At 35.7% G+C, this 20157-nt stretch overlaps 1 protein-coding gene across 1 annotated transcript in view; it reads left to right on the forward strand.

The window, feature by feature from the left end:
- Dcc (DCC netrin 1 receptor) overlaps window positions 1-20157 on the forward strand; it is a 1076497-nt gene that overhangs the window by 890851 nt on the left and 165489 nt on the right. Inside the window, 2 exon segments of the mRNA XM_085676444.2 lie at window positions 9387-9528; window positions 20038-20148. Coding sequence (XP_085532570.2) covers window positions 9387-9528; window positions 20038-20148 — 253 coding nt within the window.

Genomic DNA, 20157 nt, shown 5'->3' on the forward strand with positions numbered 1-20157 from the left:
GGGCTAGGATGCAAGCTTAACAGATTTAATTTGCATTTCTCTGATTGCTATGGAGTCTGTTTTTTTTAAAGTGGATTGTTTATCAGACAATTTCACCCCAGTGAGTTATTACAATCTACTAAGCTCCTTTTTTCTAACACATGAGCTTTTAAATTATTACCTTTCCTTTTACTAGAGAAATTGAGAAAAATCACCAAATCCTTTTAAATCTACTTCTAAAAACATGTACTGAGTATCTTTATTTTCGTGTGTTATTCTGGTTTTCTTCTTTCTCTATGCTTTCTCCCTAGCCAAGCATAGCATGAGGTTTCTATTTGCTAAAATAAGAAATGAGAAATGTACTCCATGCGAGTCGATGCTCAGCAAATGCATACAGGAGAATAGTAGTTCCTAATGTGTTTCTAGCTAATTCATCTCTCTTGGTGCCCCTGTCAATTTGCAGTAGAAAAAAATGGCTATTTTTGTCCAACAAAGAATAAATCCATATTCTCAATACCGTTTACTTTGTTTGTTTCTTTTCTTGCTTTTCAAAGTATTCTACTTTTGCAAGCACTCGCTGACAATGCAGGTAATGGCTGTGTGCACTGGGACTCTGTAGCATATGTGGCTTTCTAGCTAGCAACATATTCTATATAAATCCAGGTCTGAATTACAGAAGTAATGTAAATAAGGATACCTGAGGGCAGTACAAGGGATGCACACTCTTTGGAAGTGACTCCAGGCACTCATAATAAGAAGTATGTTACCATATGAAGATTAAGAGTTTATCTCATTGTTCACACGACTTCTTGAGTGAGACATGAGTTACTAGAAGGAGAGAGATGAAAAGTAAACTCTAAAATGGGTTTCAAACTAATCCCAGAACCCCAAGGTCCTAGCTGTGTTCTAACAAGGACATTCTTAGTACTTTTCAGAAGATGCTTCCCAGTCCACTTCTGTGGGAAAGCAAGTCAGGCACCACCCTACTAAGATAATTGAGTATCTTCTGGCAGAATAGAACATAGCTCCAAATGTCCTAGTCCTCATCTGGACTTCTTGCTATAGAGAGCAAAGCAAAGCATCAGTCTGCTATGAGATGTGGGTTTAAAATTAAAGACTTGAAAAAGAATAGAATCTCATGACATGTGGCTTGTGGAGCAGCATGGTTGGTGGGTTTATCAGTTACTTTTCCTGTTTCTGTATGCACTACTCACATGCATGAAAGCTGAACCGAAAATAAACCACTAGCCAATAATTCCCATGAAAGAGAATAATCCATGTCATTGATTTAGACAAAACTATTCCAGTTAGTTTGGGAATACAGTCAAGTAGAGCATTTTAAGTAAATTGACCAAAGCTCCTTACCACCAAAGCAACTAATACAGCTAATCTACCTTGACATCTTACTCTGGAGTTCCCCTTATCCACTTTTTATGAGTTGGAATTCTGATGGACTGTCATGTCCTTCCATCATTTACATGTGTGAAAGGGATCCAAATTAGATCTTTATGCTTGCAAGGCAAACACTTTGTCAACTGGGGAATTTCCACAGCTCTTTTCTTTACTTTAATAATCCTAGTAGGAGAATTTAGGCAACTAAATTTCAAAAAAAAACAGTTCTATGATTCTGTAAGGGTGAAATAAGAACTCTTAAATCAACAGTCAGAAAATCTTCCAGTATTGCTATATTTTCACCTCAGGGGAAACATTCACTGAAGTCTATGGCCCAGTAGCCTCCCCTGAGTAATTATAAATTATTAGAAATGTATATTTCTGCAGATGGGTGGTGGTGGCTCACACCTTTAATCCCAGCACTTGGGGGGCAGAGGCGGGCAAATCTCTGTGAGTTCAAGGCCAGCCTGGTCAACAAGAGCTAGTTCCAGGACAGGCTCCAAAAGCTACAGAGAAACACTATCATGAAAAATCAAAAAAAAAAGAAAGAAAGAAAGGAAAAATGAAAAAAAGAAAGAAAAAGAAAGAAAAAAATTCTGTTTCTACTAACTTGAAATGTTGAAAACTAAAATTTTAGGGTGACTAAGAGTATGAATCAGTTTTTAGTCAATTCTAGATTACTTTCCTTTTTTGCTAGAATAAAAAGCACTTTAAAAAAAGAACATATCCATACATATGAAAATGTGTCGTGAGGGCTGGAGAGAAGTAGATGGGTGGGAACGTAAGTATTGAAGGCCAGGAGAACGTTAGGAGACCAAGAAAAGAAAAAGAAAACTTTTACGTTTTTCATTGGCTTCTCTACCAATGAACTTAGTCAAATGTGAAATCTGATCCACACTCATGTCTCTTTACCATTATCTTAGAGCTTCTTAGTGTTTTCAAACACATCTTTCATATTTTGTCTTCCAATACATCCTGTGTGTTCTAGCATAAGATAGTACTTGGTTTGGTGTTGTTTTCCACTGTTATGACACTTTGTCCTTCTTGTTATTTCTCTATCTTAACTATCTTTTCCACCCTCTCCATAAAGTTCTGTTCAAACTTGAAAGGTGAACTTGTGAATTGTTTCTTGACCATATGAATTAATCTTTGCCTCTCGTCCAAGACGTTCCTCTTCAGTTCTTGACACTCTACCTTTCGAAGTTTATGTTTCTTTCTCTGCCAGAACAGATAACCCATGACTGGAGCTTTGCTTATTTCCATGGATATATTGTGAAGAAGTAATGAATAAATGGACTATGTAATTAACTTTGTGAACCTCCTCTGAGAGGCAAAATTAAATTGTAGTAAAACACCAGTTGTAGAATCATAGTATTTCAGCTTCATTTCTGTCTCACCAATTACTGAATACATGATTTGAAGTTACTTAACCACTTTGTGTTATAGTTTATCTGACAGAACAAAAGGCAAAAAAATGAACTGTAATTCACAGAATTATCAGGGCTATAAATTCATAAATTAAGAAGAGTATATATCATTATCATGTCAATAGTAGCTTAAATACTACATTAACTAATCCCAAGAATAATGGGGTCAATATCTCATACTAGTGTGTTTATGGAGGCCAATAATCTCAGTAATTCCATCTTCCCCCAGTATTATAACATCATAAATTAATTGATTAAGTGATACAAAGAATAGTTTATAGAATACATAGTATTACATTTCATCTCTCCATGAAAATTTTGCATATTTCAACTGTAAATAATATACTTGCAAAACTATAGTTGGTACTCACCATTTGCAAAGTCTATACCTGAGAAATGAATACTCACTAATGTAAACACAATTTTTATAATCATGGTCTTTAGTGGTCATGGGCAGAAAAGTAAAAATTTTGTCATCCTCTATCCTAGATTCTTCCTTCAAATTTTACATGGAAAATGAGTGTCTTTATTCTTTAATTTGGACTTTTATTTTCCTATCTGTTTTTATTGCAGACTTTATTGTTATGAGTGTTTCTGGCATGTAGTACTGATATGTGTTCAATGTTAATAAATTTAAAAAAGTGGTGATATGGCAAATAGGATGCAAATAATCTGGGTTGGATATTAAAACTCAATATTAACCAAAAATATTAAGGTATTTTCAAGGAAAATCATGTTATAGAGAAGATGACATGTATTTTGTAATCAGAGGCTGGAAGAAATCCAAATTTCTTCTTTCTGTAACAGCAATTGTTCAGTATTGAAATTTGAGATTTCTTGAGGATTTATAGAAATAAATATGATGAATAATGAAAATATACTGTTTAGCACATGTTGTAATTGTCAGGATACTTAGCAGAAAAACCTTCACCTTTACATGACTTTATCTCCTTGTATAAAAGAACTCAACTGCTGGATGACGGTGGCATGTGCCTTTAATCCTAGCATCTGGAGGCAGAGGCAGAGGCAGGCAGATGTCAATGAGTTGGAGGTCAGCCTAGTCTATAAAGTTAGTTCCAGGACAGCCAGGACTGATACACAGAGATACCCTGTCTCAGAAAAACAAAACAAACAAACAAAAAGAACTCAGTCATTTTCAAGAAGCAGCCATTTTGTAGGTGAAGAAATGATCCTGGGTATTTCTCTTGCCAAAGAAGAATGTCCTGAATTAACCATCTTGTTCTAGGACCAAGAAAGGCTCTAGAAAGGCTCTGGCTTGTGACCCATACTGAGAGTCTATTGCTTGACTTTAGTCTGGCTTCTTTGTAAAACCTGGTCATTTATTTCTACTACCTCCAGAAAGTATTTTTAATGTTTATTTAAAAATAGCCTAAACATTATAAAAATATCACATGTTATTATGTTTTAAATGTTAAATAGCACCAATATGCATACAATAAAGTCTAATCATCCATGAAAGAACTCTGATTTTGCCTTCGCCAGGTGAACAAGCATGAAATTGAGATCCAGAAGTCTTAGATCAACCCTGAAAGTTGGCTTCTACTCATTTGTAATCAACCCCAAAGTGCCACTGCTTCTGCAATTATTCTGTGTTTTGAGTTATTTTTTCTTATTCTTGGGTTTAATCAAAATGGAATTATTCAGTATATACTTGTTTTGAATGTGGTGATTTAACTTATCAAACTTTATATCAAATTAGCATTTTCTTTTTTTGAAGGCAAGAAGGCCCACAAACTTATTAAAGTATAAGCAAATGGTAATTATACAAACCATGCTACTCAAAGATGAGTGGGCAGATAGTTGAAGCTCATGGGCTCCCTTCACAGGGGAGAATCCAGTAGAACTTGTTGAAAGTTTCAAAAGAAGAGTATATGATCTCTAGATGAAACCAGTGGGATAAGAGACCAGACATTGGTTGACAGTCTGCCTGAGTGCTTGTTAGCTGTGCTCTCATTTTTCCTATAGTCAATCTTCCAGGAGATTTGCTCAGAATATTAGCTACAAGAGGAACAGCTACAGCTGTTTTCTGTAATTCAGAAGGCAAAGAGAGAGAGAGAGAGAGAGAGAGAGAGAGAGAGAGAGAGAGAGAGAGAGAGAGAGAAGTGTTGTGGGATATTTTATACTGTATGAGGTATTTTGCTGTGATTGGTGTAATAAAAAGCTGAGCAGCCAATAGGGAGGCAGGGCGTATAGGCAGGACTTCCTGGGCAGAGAGAGGAAGTAGGAGAAGGAATCTAAACCTCTGAGAGAAACTATGGGAGACAAGGAGGAAGCAGGATGGGTGGCATATGACAGAACATAGATTAATAGAAAAAGGTTACTTTAAGTTATAAAAGCTAGTTAAAAACAAGCCTAAGCAAAGGCCATGCTTCATAATTAATATTGTCTCTGTGTCATTATTAGTGACCTGGTGACCCAGGAGAATCAATGTCTCCAGAGAAGAATGGAGTTTGGAAAAACACTCAGCAGGGTCAAATATGACCTGTTATTTCCTGAAACACAGCCCTGGTGACCCCTACCATCTTGTCTTGCCAAAAGATGTTACTTTTGTATTTTGAGAGTTCCACCTGTTTACTTAAAAAAAAATAGTTTCCTTGAAGTCAAGAACAGTGAAAATTTACTCCAAAATCTAAAAAATTACTTTTAACTTTGCATTTTTATTACTTTCATAATCCTCTGGGACTTTAAGTTCAAAGGTCAGAATTTTAAAAACTATCCTGTATTTGTTAGATTCTTTTCTTTATGTTGTAGACAGTTGATTTGTTTTCCATCTAAATGTTTGTTTCATACATTCAGTAACTTTAATGAAATATTTTGTTGGCGAGATGGTTGTTAGATGTAAAATGAAAAATTAATGAAAATATGATGACACACATATGTTTAATCTTGTGACTAGTCTTAAAAGTATGAATTATTCATACCAGTAATATAGTTTTCACTTGCTAGGGATGGGTTTGGGGTACTGACTGCATGGAACAAGAATAAAAAGAACTGCAAGATAGGAACATAGTATTAGGGCAGCACATTGAAGGAAAGACTGAGAACTTACAGTCTAATATGAAGCAGGGTGGGTGTTAGTGGTAGGATGACTCAGATTAAAAACAAAAACAAACAAAATACCCACAAGAATAGAGGTAGGAATACTGTTCAATGGTGGGACATTTATCAAGTATCAGGAACTGCATGCATTCACAGCGACACTCCCCCCAAAATGGTTTCATTGTGGGTAGGGGTAAAGTGATAGTAAAGAGAAGACAGGGACACATTTTTATCAACTGACTCTGTGGTAGCCTTCATGTCCCTTCCCATCATGGTTCGGTTTACCATCATCTGTAGAAGACTCTGTCTCACAGAGATCCTCATGCTTAGGTTCTTTCAGTCTTTCTGCCTCTCTTCTGCAAAGTTTCCTGAGCTTTAGGTATAAATATTGTAAAAGTGTTAGTTTAGGCTGGGCATCCTACAGTAGGAATCTACAGTTTTATCAATTACAGTTCTGTAATGGTCACCATCACTTAACGGAAACTTCTTTGATGAGGGGTGCCTTAGTTGAGGATGCTATTGATATGATGAAACACCTTGAACAAATACAAGTTAGGGATAAAAGGGCTTATTTGACTTATATGTCCATATCACAGACTGTCAATAAAGGAAGCCAGGACAGGAACTCAAACAGGGCAGAAACCTGGAAGGAGGAGCTGATTCAGAGGCCATGGAGGGGTGTTGCTTATTGGTTTGTTCTTTGGGGTTTGTTCAGCCTGCTTTCCTATAGACCCCAGAACTACCAGCCCAGGGATGGCATCACTAACAATGAACTGAGCTCTCTCCCATCAATCACTGATTAAAAAATTCCCTACAGGCTTGCTTACAGCCTGATCTTATGGAGACATTTTCTTAATTGAGGTTCCCTCCTCTCAGAGGACATTAGCTTATAAAGAACTGACGTGAAACTACCCCAGCACAAGGAGGAAGAACTATATTTATCTAGAAATATAATGGCAGGTACTTAGAATGTAGCTGGGAATTATACTGGACTAGGAACATTGCAGTAGTAGGTTCTCCTCAAGGATTCATGCCTCACCAGCCTCAGGTAGTTAATTGGCTTACAGAACAGTGTATGAATTTCCTCCTATTGAGTGGGCTTTAGGTCCAATCAGCTGGCTGTTAATGTAAGTGTTGTGATTGCGTTATCAGGGATACCTTCCTGTGCTAGCTGGGTAGCATTATTGCAGTTTGGCATGATTTTTAGGTGTCTTTCTCTCTTGGCTGCTTGTATAGCATCCTCAAATGATGTGAGTGCTAGTTCTCAGGGAAGAAGTTTCCAGGGAAATTCCAATTGGATTTCTCCAAGTCCTGTGTCTACGGTGGGTGTCACCTTCACACAAGGACAGCAGCAAAAGGTTATGGAGCTCTCTTGGGCTCCTCTAACTAATGACTAGAGGGGAGTTTTCCCAAGTCTACCACTGGGATTTCTGTTAGATACTCCCTGGCTCTTGGAGAGAATATTTCACCCCTAGTGACATAATGGACATATTCATATTATACATGTATTTTAAGGATATATAATAATGTTTCTACCAGGCTCTTCCAGGCATTCTGGCTGTTCTTTGTTGCTCCAACATCCCTTTTTCTCTCTCTCAATGTTAACCTCCTTTCCTCACCAGATAAAATTAGCACCCCCTTTTCTCCTTTTCCGGCCTCATCCTTCCTGTCTTCCTGTGACTTTCATGTTTCTTGTTCAGATTACCTGGATTTCAAGTCTGTTTCACTGGAATCTTTTTTTTCCCCCAGAACATATTCTCATCAGTATTCTGATAAAGGGGACACAAATAATTATCTCTGAAGTCATGCACATGGGAAATACCCATATGCTTCACATGCAGGAACATGTGTTACTATACCTTACTAGCCTTATACCTTTCTTTCACTTATTCATATTATAACACAGAGAGCTACACTGCAATTTCCCAACTAGAATTTTCTCAGCTTCATCATATTGTTTTATAACTTTAAGTATTTTTGAGAATGCTGATGTCATGCTTTTTCTGGATCTATTTCATATGACCTTTCTACTCCATTCTTCATTCTGGAAACATTGGAACACAGTTATCTTTGAGGAGGAACTAATGCAACTACTGTTTTAATGTGATGCTTCTAAATTTGTTTTATTAAGAATTTCATGATTCTTTTTAAAATAATCTCATATTCTTCCACTTTTTAAGGGATAGACTTTTATTGGAAAGCTGAGAAACTTGATTCTTTATTTACTATTTTTCTTTTCTTTCCCCTTTTCCCCCCTATTTTCAACCTCATACCCTATTGTCTTTCTATCCTCTCAATTTACCATTGAGATTTTGGAGGAGGTTATAGTTATATAAGCAATAGTTTCTTATTCTTTCTCTCCAGTACACTACTGTCTTTCCCCCTTCTTAATTTTTGCTGCCATATATTTCAGGCTTAGTTCCTATCTCAGTTTCCATGTGTTTTCCTTATGCTCAGGATCCATCATTTTTCTCTTAGATTATTGGTGTAGAATTTTATATTTTCCAGGGCTATTTTATGTATAATATTATTGTTTCTTTCAGGTCAACTTATAATGTAGTTCTTCCTTCTATTGAGTGTGTGTGTATGTATGTGTCAAAGACTTTCTTTGATATCAAGTCATATGAAATTATCAGTTTATACCAAAATGTCTCTCTAAATGTTAACTTGCAAAGGGCACACTCTTGTCCCTGGGAGGGACTTGTCATCTTATGGCTTCACTGTTGGGAACTCAGGTTGCATCCTTTCGTCTAGTTCAAAGTTCTAACTTTTCTGTCATGAACAGTTATTTGATATTGTCCCTAGCTAACTTAAGTACCCCTAGGTACTGGATGAGAAAAGAAAATATAGATGCCTCACATGTTGGACCTGATAACCCCTTCCATTTCTGCTCACTGGTGTGCCTCTTATCTGAGTCGGTGTCCTTTGTGTGCAAGGACTCTGAGCACTGAACTCTCAGCTAGGCCAGTCAGTGAGAGTCAGTTGGTTTCTCTCTCAATGGAAGAAGCTGCAGCTTAATTCATATTCAAGCTTTCTAAGACATATCCCTTTCCAACAACATGCATTAATACCAAGTTCAGGTTGTATGGGAAGCAAAGAAACCCAGAATTAGGTGATTATTAAATGGAAATTAGCTTGGTTTTCATTTACGTATTTTTTTAAAATGCTCTTAGTTTTTTCCTTTGCCTCCAGTTTGTTCCCCCCTGTGCTGTCTCATCTGCTGTATCCAAGCCCGCCTTTTTTTTTTAGGATTTTGCTGTGTAGAATCTGCTTTTATCATTTTAATGTTGCTGACAAGGTAGACATGATATTGAATGTAATCAGTCAAATAAATTGTGGGCATTTTTTATTAAAACAAAGCATTTGTGAATGCTGTCAGAATATAGGGAAGGATTTAATTTGGAGGCTATGCCTTGCAAACTTGCTTCTGTGTTTGATTCACACTTGTAATTGGGTTGCTTCTCTGATCTGCTCAGCTGTCCTTCTCTCTTCAATATCTTAATTTCTCTATTTTTTTTTGTTTTACAGAGTATCAAAGTAAGCTGGCTTCCTCCCCCATCAGGAACACAAAATGGATTTATTACTGGTTATAAAATTCGGCACAGAAAGACCACCCGCCGGGGTGAGATGGAAACACTGGAACCAAATAACCTCTGGTACCTGTTCACAGGTCAGTGTTCACACAGTGCAGTCTGGCAAGCTTTTGATGAATTAAATGCTTTAAGAATAAAGTATCCTCTCACTTCAAAGGAACATCGACTTTTTCCCTGGCAGGTGACATTTATTGGCCTGCGTAAGAATAGCCTTTATATTTTTAACTTTAGATGCCCTGTAATGCTTTCACTACCCATTCATCCTTTGCATCATATTTTTAATAAGTGCATCACCGTATTTTTTCCTACACTACCCTCTCAGAATTGCTGATTCAGTATGTGTTATTGTCTACTAACTTTTAACTTTCTAGTTAACAATTTTTATATAAAAAAATATCAAATAAACCGAAGTGACTCTGTATTTTCCTCACTGTGATCCCCCTTACCACAAATGTCAAGATAAAGTGGAAAATGAAGTTAGTATCTATGAAAACTGTATCCAATTTTCATAGAGAATTTCTATTTTATAAAATGAAATACATTTTTCTTACTGTTTTGGAAAATTAGTATATGTTAATCTAAGTTTCTAGTAAAGAGACTGAGAAATGTCTTCTAAAGTCATCCCAGTGATGTTGTGTGCATAGAAACACAAGGATGAGGGCGCAAGTAAAGAAAGGGAGGGACAGGGAGATACTTAAAAAATTTGGTGACATGTGACTGGGTTCTGTGGCCACAACTTTGGGACAAATACAGAGCTTGCAACATTTGATGGAATGACTCTGGGAGGTCATTTAAAGTGACTCAGTCCCACAAGCAGGAGCTTGATAAAGAGTGTGCAGCTTCTCTTGTCCGTCATTGGCTAAGTGGTCGGCTACTATATAGCTCAAGACAAAATCCTGCAAACCAGAGCTTTTGGAGAGTGCTCATTGGAGGTCTCTTCTTGTCCATCAAGACTTTATGTGATGGTGGCGTCAAGACACAGATTTTTATTGGCCTAGGTATTGTGGCTTTGAGCACAAATCATAGTGTAACAGTACACCACAGTTATTCAAGATGGATACTGAGCAGATTAGGGACGGCACATGTATTCCTTACTTTTCTTAATGCTGTGAAAAATGTCTGACAAGAACAACTTAAGAAATGACTTTTTTGGGTTCATTGTTAATGAGTAGATGCAGTGGTTCCCAACAAGTAGGTTACGGCCCCAAGGTGGCACACATATTTAATATTTACATTATGGTTAATTACATTAATTACATTATCAAAATTGCAGTTATGAAGTAGCAATGAATAAATTTTGTTGTGGGGTGTCAGCATAACATGAGGAACTGTAGTAAAGGGTGACAGCATTAACAAGGTGAGAAACCACTAATCTTATCAAAGGAAGCTTGGTGAGAAGGCTCACACTGTGCCCACAGTCAGAAGGAAAGAAAGAGCCATAGCCTGGAATTCCACTCACTTTCTGTTACTCTTGTCTGGGGCCCAAGTTTCCTTTGTAAAATCTTCAAACTGCTAAATGTTTAAACAATTTTTTAAAGGCCCAAAGTCTCCTCGAAGACACAAAGCAATCGTATCCATGAATTCTTATAAAAAAAAAAAAGAACAAATGTTTTGCAAGCTAACACCATGGACTTTTAACATCACTACCATATATATTATTTACTCATTTTTTGTTTATTAGGTATTTTATCACTTAGAATATAACATTCACTTAAATAATGAATCAAGCAATGTTTGTCCTTTGTCTTGTTTATTACAAAGGTGCCAGTGAGACATTGGCATCCCCCATTCTCTGTGTATTTGTGTATGTATGTGTGTTAGAATTAACATGTTTCTCTTTTACCATTGTACTTAATAGTTAATATGGAAGAATGAAATAACATATTGTGTTTTAAGGAAGCATGATTAAACCTGATAGATTTCATTCATGTCACACAGAGAAGGCAACCACCAAATTCTTGAGCTCCATCATCTGGTCTCCACCGTCTTTGGGTAGTCCTGCACATCCAAATCCTCCACAAGCTAAAACCAGAATGACTCCCTTGTGTCATTCCTATTCCTAAGCCTCAGCTCTCCTAGGCACTGAACTCACGTCTCTGGCATAAGCACAACGCAAGTTTCCACTGGAATGTCTTTCACTTTCACAGCTTAATGCGGTAGGACTTGGTCCTCAGCTCAAGTTTCCTTCCGGAGAATCTAACCCTGTTACACATTGCCTCAGCAACTTTCTAGTATCCTGATTTTAATCTCCGTGTTATATTCACTGTCTCTTTCATTTTGCATGCCTGGAAAGCCAGCAGTGCATGGAGTGCACTGTCAGCCACAAGCTACAGAGATGCGCTGAAGGGCTTCAGCCAAGATACAGTAGCTTTGGTTTTCTTTGATGACTGAAGTCTCTGAGGTGATTGATTTGATCAAGGAATTCTGTTAGCATAATTCTCAATTCATGCTCTACTTCATCTAACCTGCACTTTTATAGCATGGAACCCCTGATGAGTTGCCTTAAGGAGACCTTTACTATTTTGCCAGTGCACAAGAGCAGGTTTCTTTTTGGTGGCTTCAATTTCTTTAACAATTACTGATTTTATTTCCAACCAGGCTTCTAGCCTGGACGGTATACTCTTAATATAGCAAACTATTTAGTCCATTACCTTTAAATTTGACCTCACTTTATTTTTTCAGGACCTGGACAGAATGCAGTCAGATTTTTGGCAGGATATAGCATCAAAGACATTTAGTACAGCTCCCAGTAGAATCTTTGTTCCCCTCTGAAAACTCCCAAGCACAGAATTCACCGTCTGCATTTCTAATAACAGAAATGCACATTGGGGACTGTGATAATCCCACACTCTTTCCAGAATTGCTTTGCTTACAGTGTTCAAGAGCCTTTCTACTCTTCAGCTTTAAGCTCTTCGACATGCCTCCCACAAACCAATTCCAATGCCCATATACCACACGATCATCTTTGTCAGATCATTTTCTAACTAATAGGGACCAGTTTCCTGTATTGGTTCCTATCTCATTGCTGGGTCGAAATACTTGACAAAAATAATTTAAGAAAATAAGAGTTTATTTTGGCTCATATTTTCAATGTATAGCCCATCATAAAGGGGACATTGTGGTAGCAGAAACATGAGGTACTGAACACAGTGCGCTCACAGTCAGGAAGCTGAGACACTTGAATGCTAATGTTCAGCTCATTCAACCCGAGACTCCAGCCATGGGAAGGTGACACCTGTACTGTTGGGCAGGGTGAGCTTTGGACATCTGTTAAACCTTCCTGGATTTGCTGTGAAGATTTTCTCAAAAGAAGGGCTCCCAAATGTCCCTAAATCAAGTGTCGCTGACAATGGAAGATAAACTATCACAGCATCAAAGCACATGATCATGAGATTAGAGGCAATGAAAACTGATATTCCTTTTAGTAAGTAAGGCAGTACAGTCATTGATTTTCCATATAAATCTGCATGTGTCTAGTGAATAAATTGTCTCTGATGGGGGAAATTAATCACTTAATTTTCCTTTCCTCTGTGCAGATGTCCAGTAAATGTTTTTTAAAATAATATCCTGCATGTATATGCACGCATGCACACACACACATACACACATGCTTGCACATGCATGCATTCAATGCAGAAATTATTATTTGCCGGTTCCTTAGCCTATAATCATTGACTTTAGAATAACATAGTTTCTTCCTATGGGAATTTTGAATAAAATTGTGAGAACTGTGAGAGAGAATGTTACCAGGAGAGATTATAGAATATAACATTGCTAATTTTAAAGCTGAACACAATTGTAGGTGGGTGCTGTTGAACTTAAAAGCCAGTTATGACATTCCAACACACTCTTTGTAAAGCTTTTTAAAAGCCAAACTTTCTCTTTTTTCAGAAAAAAATTAGTCAAGCTGTGATGTATTTTCTTCCACCACAAAGAAATAATATGAAATATAAAAATAATTGATGCTAAAATAAAGGCCATGTGCTTATTAGAGCACTTAAAATGATGTGGTTACTTTGAGGAAAAAATCAGTTTTTAAACTTTTTGCTGAAAATATTTTAATATTTCTAAGAATTAGTATGAGACATAAACACATGTAAGGATATTTTATTTCAAGTCTTTTTTTATAGAATACAGATTTTTGGATCCTTGACACTTTCTTGTCATTCAATTCTTCTGAACATTAAAACATTATAACCATGAAATAAATTTTGTTTATGAAATAAAAGATGAACATAAAACAGAGAAAGAACTGGAAATCAAATCAAAGCCTGATTAATTGTTAAAACATGATAAAAAGTTCAAATTTGTTTACAAAAACATAAACAGAAGTTAAATTAGTGATTATTTTCTTTGATTAAAGTAGTAATAAAATAAGCAGCTGTGCTGTCTTTAGGAAACACAAGAGTAATATAAAATTCCATATACTGTTTTAGGACATAACGTACAAGAATATTCTTGGAAAATAATGTGTGTGTTATATTCACATATGGATAAACATAGAAGCATTGTGTGTATACATTTTAAAATAGAGATACAATACAGGTCCATATATTAGACTTGCCTTAAGGTATAATCCTATTCTTGGAATACTTTAAAGAAAAATCATCTTCCTTAGAGTATTACTTAAATTGAAAAGAGTGTTGAAAATTACAATTAACTTTAAGTAGTAGACCTTTATAAATCAGACAGTCATATCATAGAAAAATTTGTATTTAATGAAAGCCAAATGGAATATCAAATACAAATCACATGCTAATGTTTTAAATATCATTTAGTTGTATTGTGCTCACCTTGAGTCCAGAATGATTTTACTTTGAACTCTTTAACTAATCATGTCCATAACAACCAATTTGCAACTGTGGCTTGATGCTAATATTCCTTCTATATACAAATTTGGGAAACACTATTCATACCATTACAGATACATGCTATTTCTCCCCTCAAGAACAATTATTTTAAATTGCATTCTCAAATAAAATTTACTCATTGAGAAATAAATAATTCATTGCTATATTTTTATTTCTGTGAAACCTGTAAGATAATAGGGTGTCTATCCAGCATGGAGGAGCCCATTACTACTCCAGCTTATTGTTCCATATTATTCTAGATATGAATTAGTTAGCTTATTACTGGGAATGGCTAATCATTGTCCACTTGCCTCTTTAAAGGTTTGCAGGAATGTAACTTGCATTCCCACTATATATCACTGTGGCAAAAAGAAGTTAAATACATCTGGGAATTTAAATATAATATGCTCCAAAAGATTTGTAACTGCTCCTGATATTAACCTCAAAAATGTCATGCTTTCTTTCTTTTGTATTTGACCTGACACAATAACAGAAATCAGTAAATCAAATTTGGCACAGCTTCTCCTTTTCTCTCCCTTGCCTCATGATGTACTCGGGAACACCTGCTACATTGTGAGACAATTTGACCATGGTTTCAAAATCCTTAAGGAGCCAGCAAGTACTGCACACTTGAAGATTTGCTGTGACTTAGGTTTTCCCCCATAATGTATCTGGGAACTGATAGTCTTTATAGTTAGTAAGTGGAGTCATTGATTTTCAATACAAATCCACAGCGTTATAAGATGTGCAGGATTTGACCCCTTGTTTTCAATGCCTGGAACATGTATGGATGTATTGATTTAGATGTGAGAAAATTGGAAATGTTTTAAGGTTTCCTTTTTGTGTGGTATAAATGAAGGACAGAAATGCAACTTTCTTTTTTTTTTTTTACAAAGCTCTATTCGTCAGACAGGTGTTTTGTTGAGTTTGTTGTGTATTTTTTTACTGTGATAATGGGATATCTGCAATAATCAAGTAACTCACATTTCTAACAAGGATTTTAAATTGCAAGCATAAATTGTTTGGGAGAACCCATATCAACTAAGGTTTAAAATGATGTTTTTAATTTCCTCATGATCTTCAGGAAATGTTGTTGGAATTGAATTGAAGAGTGTTCTCATACTTCATGGCCAAAACAAAATAAAGACAATGATAATCGTGTATTTGTAATTTATGGACTAAAAACTGGAAACATCATAGTAATCTTATAACAAGGCTAACATGAGGGAAATCATGCTGCTTGTGAATGATATACCATCTTTATCATATGATATATGAAATTAGAGCCAGAAGAGAGCTATTACAGCAGTTAATGATTCTGAGTTGGCAGAGTAACAACAGGCAGGAGTAATCTGTTTTAATGATAGCATTTTATGACTAAAGATATATAATACTTTAGAACAGTTTTATACTTAAATGGATTTAGAATCACATACAGACACACAGACATGGGGGACAGAGACTGCGTTTTAGGGTCCCACCAAATATTATAGAACTCACATGATGCATGGCATGCAAAACCTTTTTTTCTTAGTAGAGATAACCATCATGTAGAAGGTCAACTGCCAGTGAGGGGATAACACTTACTGCTCTCCTGGTGTTTTGTCTTCTAGGTTGTTCCCATTATGGACTCTATAATGTCAACTTTGGTGTGGTTTTGTGTGTCTCACTCCATTATATGATTTTATGAATGATTAATGCTACTGAAAATGATTATTTGCCATTCGTTAGAAAAACAACCACCACTTAAGAAATTTTGTTGTTTACAAATGTTGCTGGCATGACTGGATGTCAACATGAAGGAGAATGAAAATAGATATATATCTATCCCCATGCACAAAATTCAAGTTCAAATGAATTAAAGACCTCAATATAAATCCAACCACACTGAACCTGATAGAAGATAAAGTAGGTAGTAATCTTTAATGCATGGGCACAGGAGACCACTTCCTAACTATAACACCAGTAGCACAGACACTGAGAGCAACAGTAAATAAATGGAATCACCTGAAACTGAGAAGCTTCTATAAAGTAAAGGACATAGTCAATAAGACAAAAAAGCAGCCTATTGAATGGGAAAAGATTTTCAACAACCCCACATCAGACAAATATATAAAGAACTCAAGAAATTAGACATCAAAATTCGAAATAACCCAATTAAAAGTGGGTACAGAACTAAACAGAGAATTCTCAACAGAAGAATCTCAAATGGCCAAAAGATACTTAAGGAAATGTTGAGCATCCTTACCCATCAGGGAAATGAAAATCAAAACAACTCTTACACCTATCAGAATGACTAAGATCAAAATCACCAATGACAGCTTATGCTGGAGAGGATGTGAAGTAAGGGAAATGCTTTCCTTTCATCTTAATTAACTTAAGAAATAAATACATTTATGTATTGATATTACATTAATATTATAAAATACAACATCAAAATATATTAAAGTAGGCCTATCTAAACAATTGGACTGAGAGATATCCCAAAGTTTATGCCTATCATATAAAAGCCTGACAAAAATCAAAACAAAAGCTGTGAGTCCCTATGAATGTGTGTATGTAGTCTTCTGCTTATACACATACATATATGTGCAGCTATGTATGCATGTATGTGCACAAACACTGTGAAGACCAGAGATAAAGTGTGGGTGACGTTCCTCATGTACCACATATCTTGGTTTATTGAACAGTGTCTGTCAGTGGCTTAGAACTCTCCAAAGAAGGTAATGTGGCTGGTCAATCCATCCCATAAACTACCAGGAAGATAGTTATAGAGTGGTGGGTATGTCTCCAAACAGCTATATGTTGTTGTTTTACTTAAAATTAATGACTTGGATAGATTTTGAACTTAAAATATGTAAAACAAAAAATAGATATGTGATTAAAAAATACAGTCTCCCGATTCAAAGTCAAGTGAATGAAAAAAGGAAAAGAATTCAGATGTTCAAGTGTAACTCCATTTATAGTCTTCATTCATGGTATAAAATGCCATTTCAGTCAAGGTTAAACCAGACAAGGAGAGAACATGTAGAACTATGTACCTTATTTTAACTTGATCATTAACCCTTAAGAGCCTGTATCTTTTCTAATGAAATTCAGAAAGAGTTGGATGCAAATTGGAGTGTAGATGATAAGGAACTTGGAGAAGTAGAAGAAGGGGAGACTGTATTTGGCATATATTATTTGAGAATACAACTTTTTCAATAGAAGGAAAACAATAAAATCAAAATGTTAATAAACTCTGAAAAACACATGGAAGAAGCTGTTTTTTCCTGCAGCGTCAAATGTTTGGTCAAGATTTAATTCATCTTGTAAAAATAAGTAAGTAGTCCATCTTTTTCATGTGCCAAAACAAGAAAGATACATTTCACAAAGAATGGCCTAAGGTCATTTTAATCCAGCCTGCACCTCTCAAGCAGAAGTAAAAAACCAAAGATAGAATGTCTGCTTCAGAGAAATTCATGGTTTGCTCTTAAGAGCTCTTCTGATGTGTTTGTTAAATAATACTCACAGCGTCAGACTGCATATGGACTGGAACACCACCACAAGATATGTCCCGCAACACGTGATTAGTGCTTCAGTCACTGGGGCCAAAGCCCAGCCCTGCTGGCAGACAAAGCTGTTGATCACAGATGGCCTTTGAGAGCAGTTGTGGTGCATATGATGGAAGCTATTGCTTATTCATTTTGTGAGAAATGTTGGCTAAATTTCTAAGAAAAATGGAAGAGCCTGTTCTTGACGAATTTCTACTCTGTATCAGCCAAATCCACTGCAGAAATTATTATCACTGTCCATGATTGGGTAAACATGTCTTCCCAGAGCGCTTTCCGTACTCATGGTATAATTTCTTAGGAGACATCTGTCATGCCTATTTTAAACAATCAACAATGGTGCTATGGCTAGCAAGCTGAAATGAGTATAAGCCTTCTATAGGGACAACAAAAGACTCATGTTCACAAACGTCTTTTTGCACCCTTGATGGTTTTGAATGCTTATTTTAACCTAAAATTTTCTTTGCCTTAGTTATAATTTTATGAATATCTTCAGTGGGCCAAGCACTGTAGTAAACTTTATGGGTGGATAGCTCAAATATCAATATTAGCGATGACAAACCACCAGCACCAATCTCAGGATACAGGACTTCTGCTTTATTTTATGTAACTAGAAGCTGTTCTCAAGAGAACAACTTATCTACCAAATATTTGTGCAAATTAATTTAGCAAATAGTTTGCTCCAATATGTGTAACATACATGTAAAACTTCAATGTAACAATTTTTAAGCATCATCTTATCATCTCTTTTCACTGTGAGTAGAGATTTAGAAACAACATTGCTACAAAGTCTCATATTTTTGGTGAAAATAGATCAGTATGAATTTGCCACATGATATAAGCATCATCCTACCCCTCACTAATTTGTTTCACTTATTTTATTTTTGATAACAAATTATGATACTGTTTCATACTGTTGGAGAGAGAAATAGAAAACAGTTGTAATATCTGTAAGAACTTTGCAACTAACTGAGATCTAAAGAATGAGCAATTTATATTAAGTTATCAATGTTTTAGAAATAATGAATGATTCTTTAAAGAATATTGACATGTAGGAACTGGAGAAAATACTGAGTTTCACATAGAATATATTTTATGCATCTCTACTATTATAAAGGGATTGCACATACAGAGTGCTTGATAATAATGGTAGGTGATTTGACTCATCATTCTGAAGGCTGAGGGCATAGTACCAGTAGGTGGTGAGAGTCACCCCATGAAGGACTATAGAAGAGCAAGCAAAAGTACAAAAAGAAAATCCTGCCAGGCTCATTGTTTGTATCAGGAACTCATTCCTGATAGTCTCCTTGCCACAACAACATTAATTCATGGATGATGGCAAATGTTTATGGTTTAATCACATCATCATGGACTCTTCTAAATGTAAAAATGACTATGAAAGTTTAACATGAGTCTTAGAGGAAAACAGTCAAATCACAGCAACAAGAATTATTTGCTTTTTAGCAATTTGTCAAGTTATTAATTGCCTTTGAGACTTGAGGAAAAGAAAAGGTTGTCAGGGTAGAAACGTAAACCCATAAAACTGATAATCTATGAGGCCACTCTACTATATCTGTAATTTCTGTTATTTCTAAAATAATCTCTGTAGATAAGATAATACACCCAAATATTTTTATTGTATTCACCTTAGTTCTCTCTACTGTGGGATGTGATGCAAAGTAAAATATACTAAAAGGGTGATTTCAAAATATAAAATCTGTGCTTATTTTCTACTGAAATTTAGTTACTTTAGATTCTTCTTTCTTGACCCAATGTAAACATCATCACTGACCTTGAATGGATGATGAAAACATAAATTTTTAAGCTGACTGTTCTTGATTTATAGGCAGGGCTCCTCAGAACAGTGAGGAAAATGATTCTTGCTGTTTTTGATTATTTCTTTATCATTCATATTTTATATTCTGAATATACCCTGAGGCTACTTTCAATGATACATTTTTATAAACTGGAAAAGTACACAAGAATTTATAATTTATGAAATATAATTTCAGTTCCTGCTATGCTATTTCTCCTCCTATAATCAAATAGCAATGGTTACCAAAATAATCACAATATTTAAAACATGCTAATTATTGTCATAAATTTTCTAAGGCTCTGGAAACCCAGCAGGAAATTCTTATTTTTCAGTAACATTTCTTTTTCTGGTGAAAATTTTTTTTCATAGGATTGGAGAAAGGGAGTCAGTACAGTTTCCAAGTGGCGGCCATGACTGTCAATGGCACTGGACCACCTTCCAACTGGTACACAGCGGAGACCCCAGAGAATGACCTAGATGGTAAGACCT

The sequence above is a fragment of the Myodes glareolus genome, chromosome 13 (genome assembly GCF_982192425.1).
Source record: "Myodes glareolus chromosome 13, mMyoGla1.1, whole genome shotgun sequence".
Lineage (NCBI taxonomy): Eukaryota > Metazoa > Chordata > Mammalia > Rodentia > Cricetidae > Myodes > Myodes glareolus.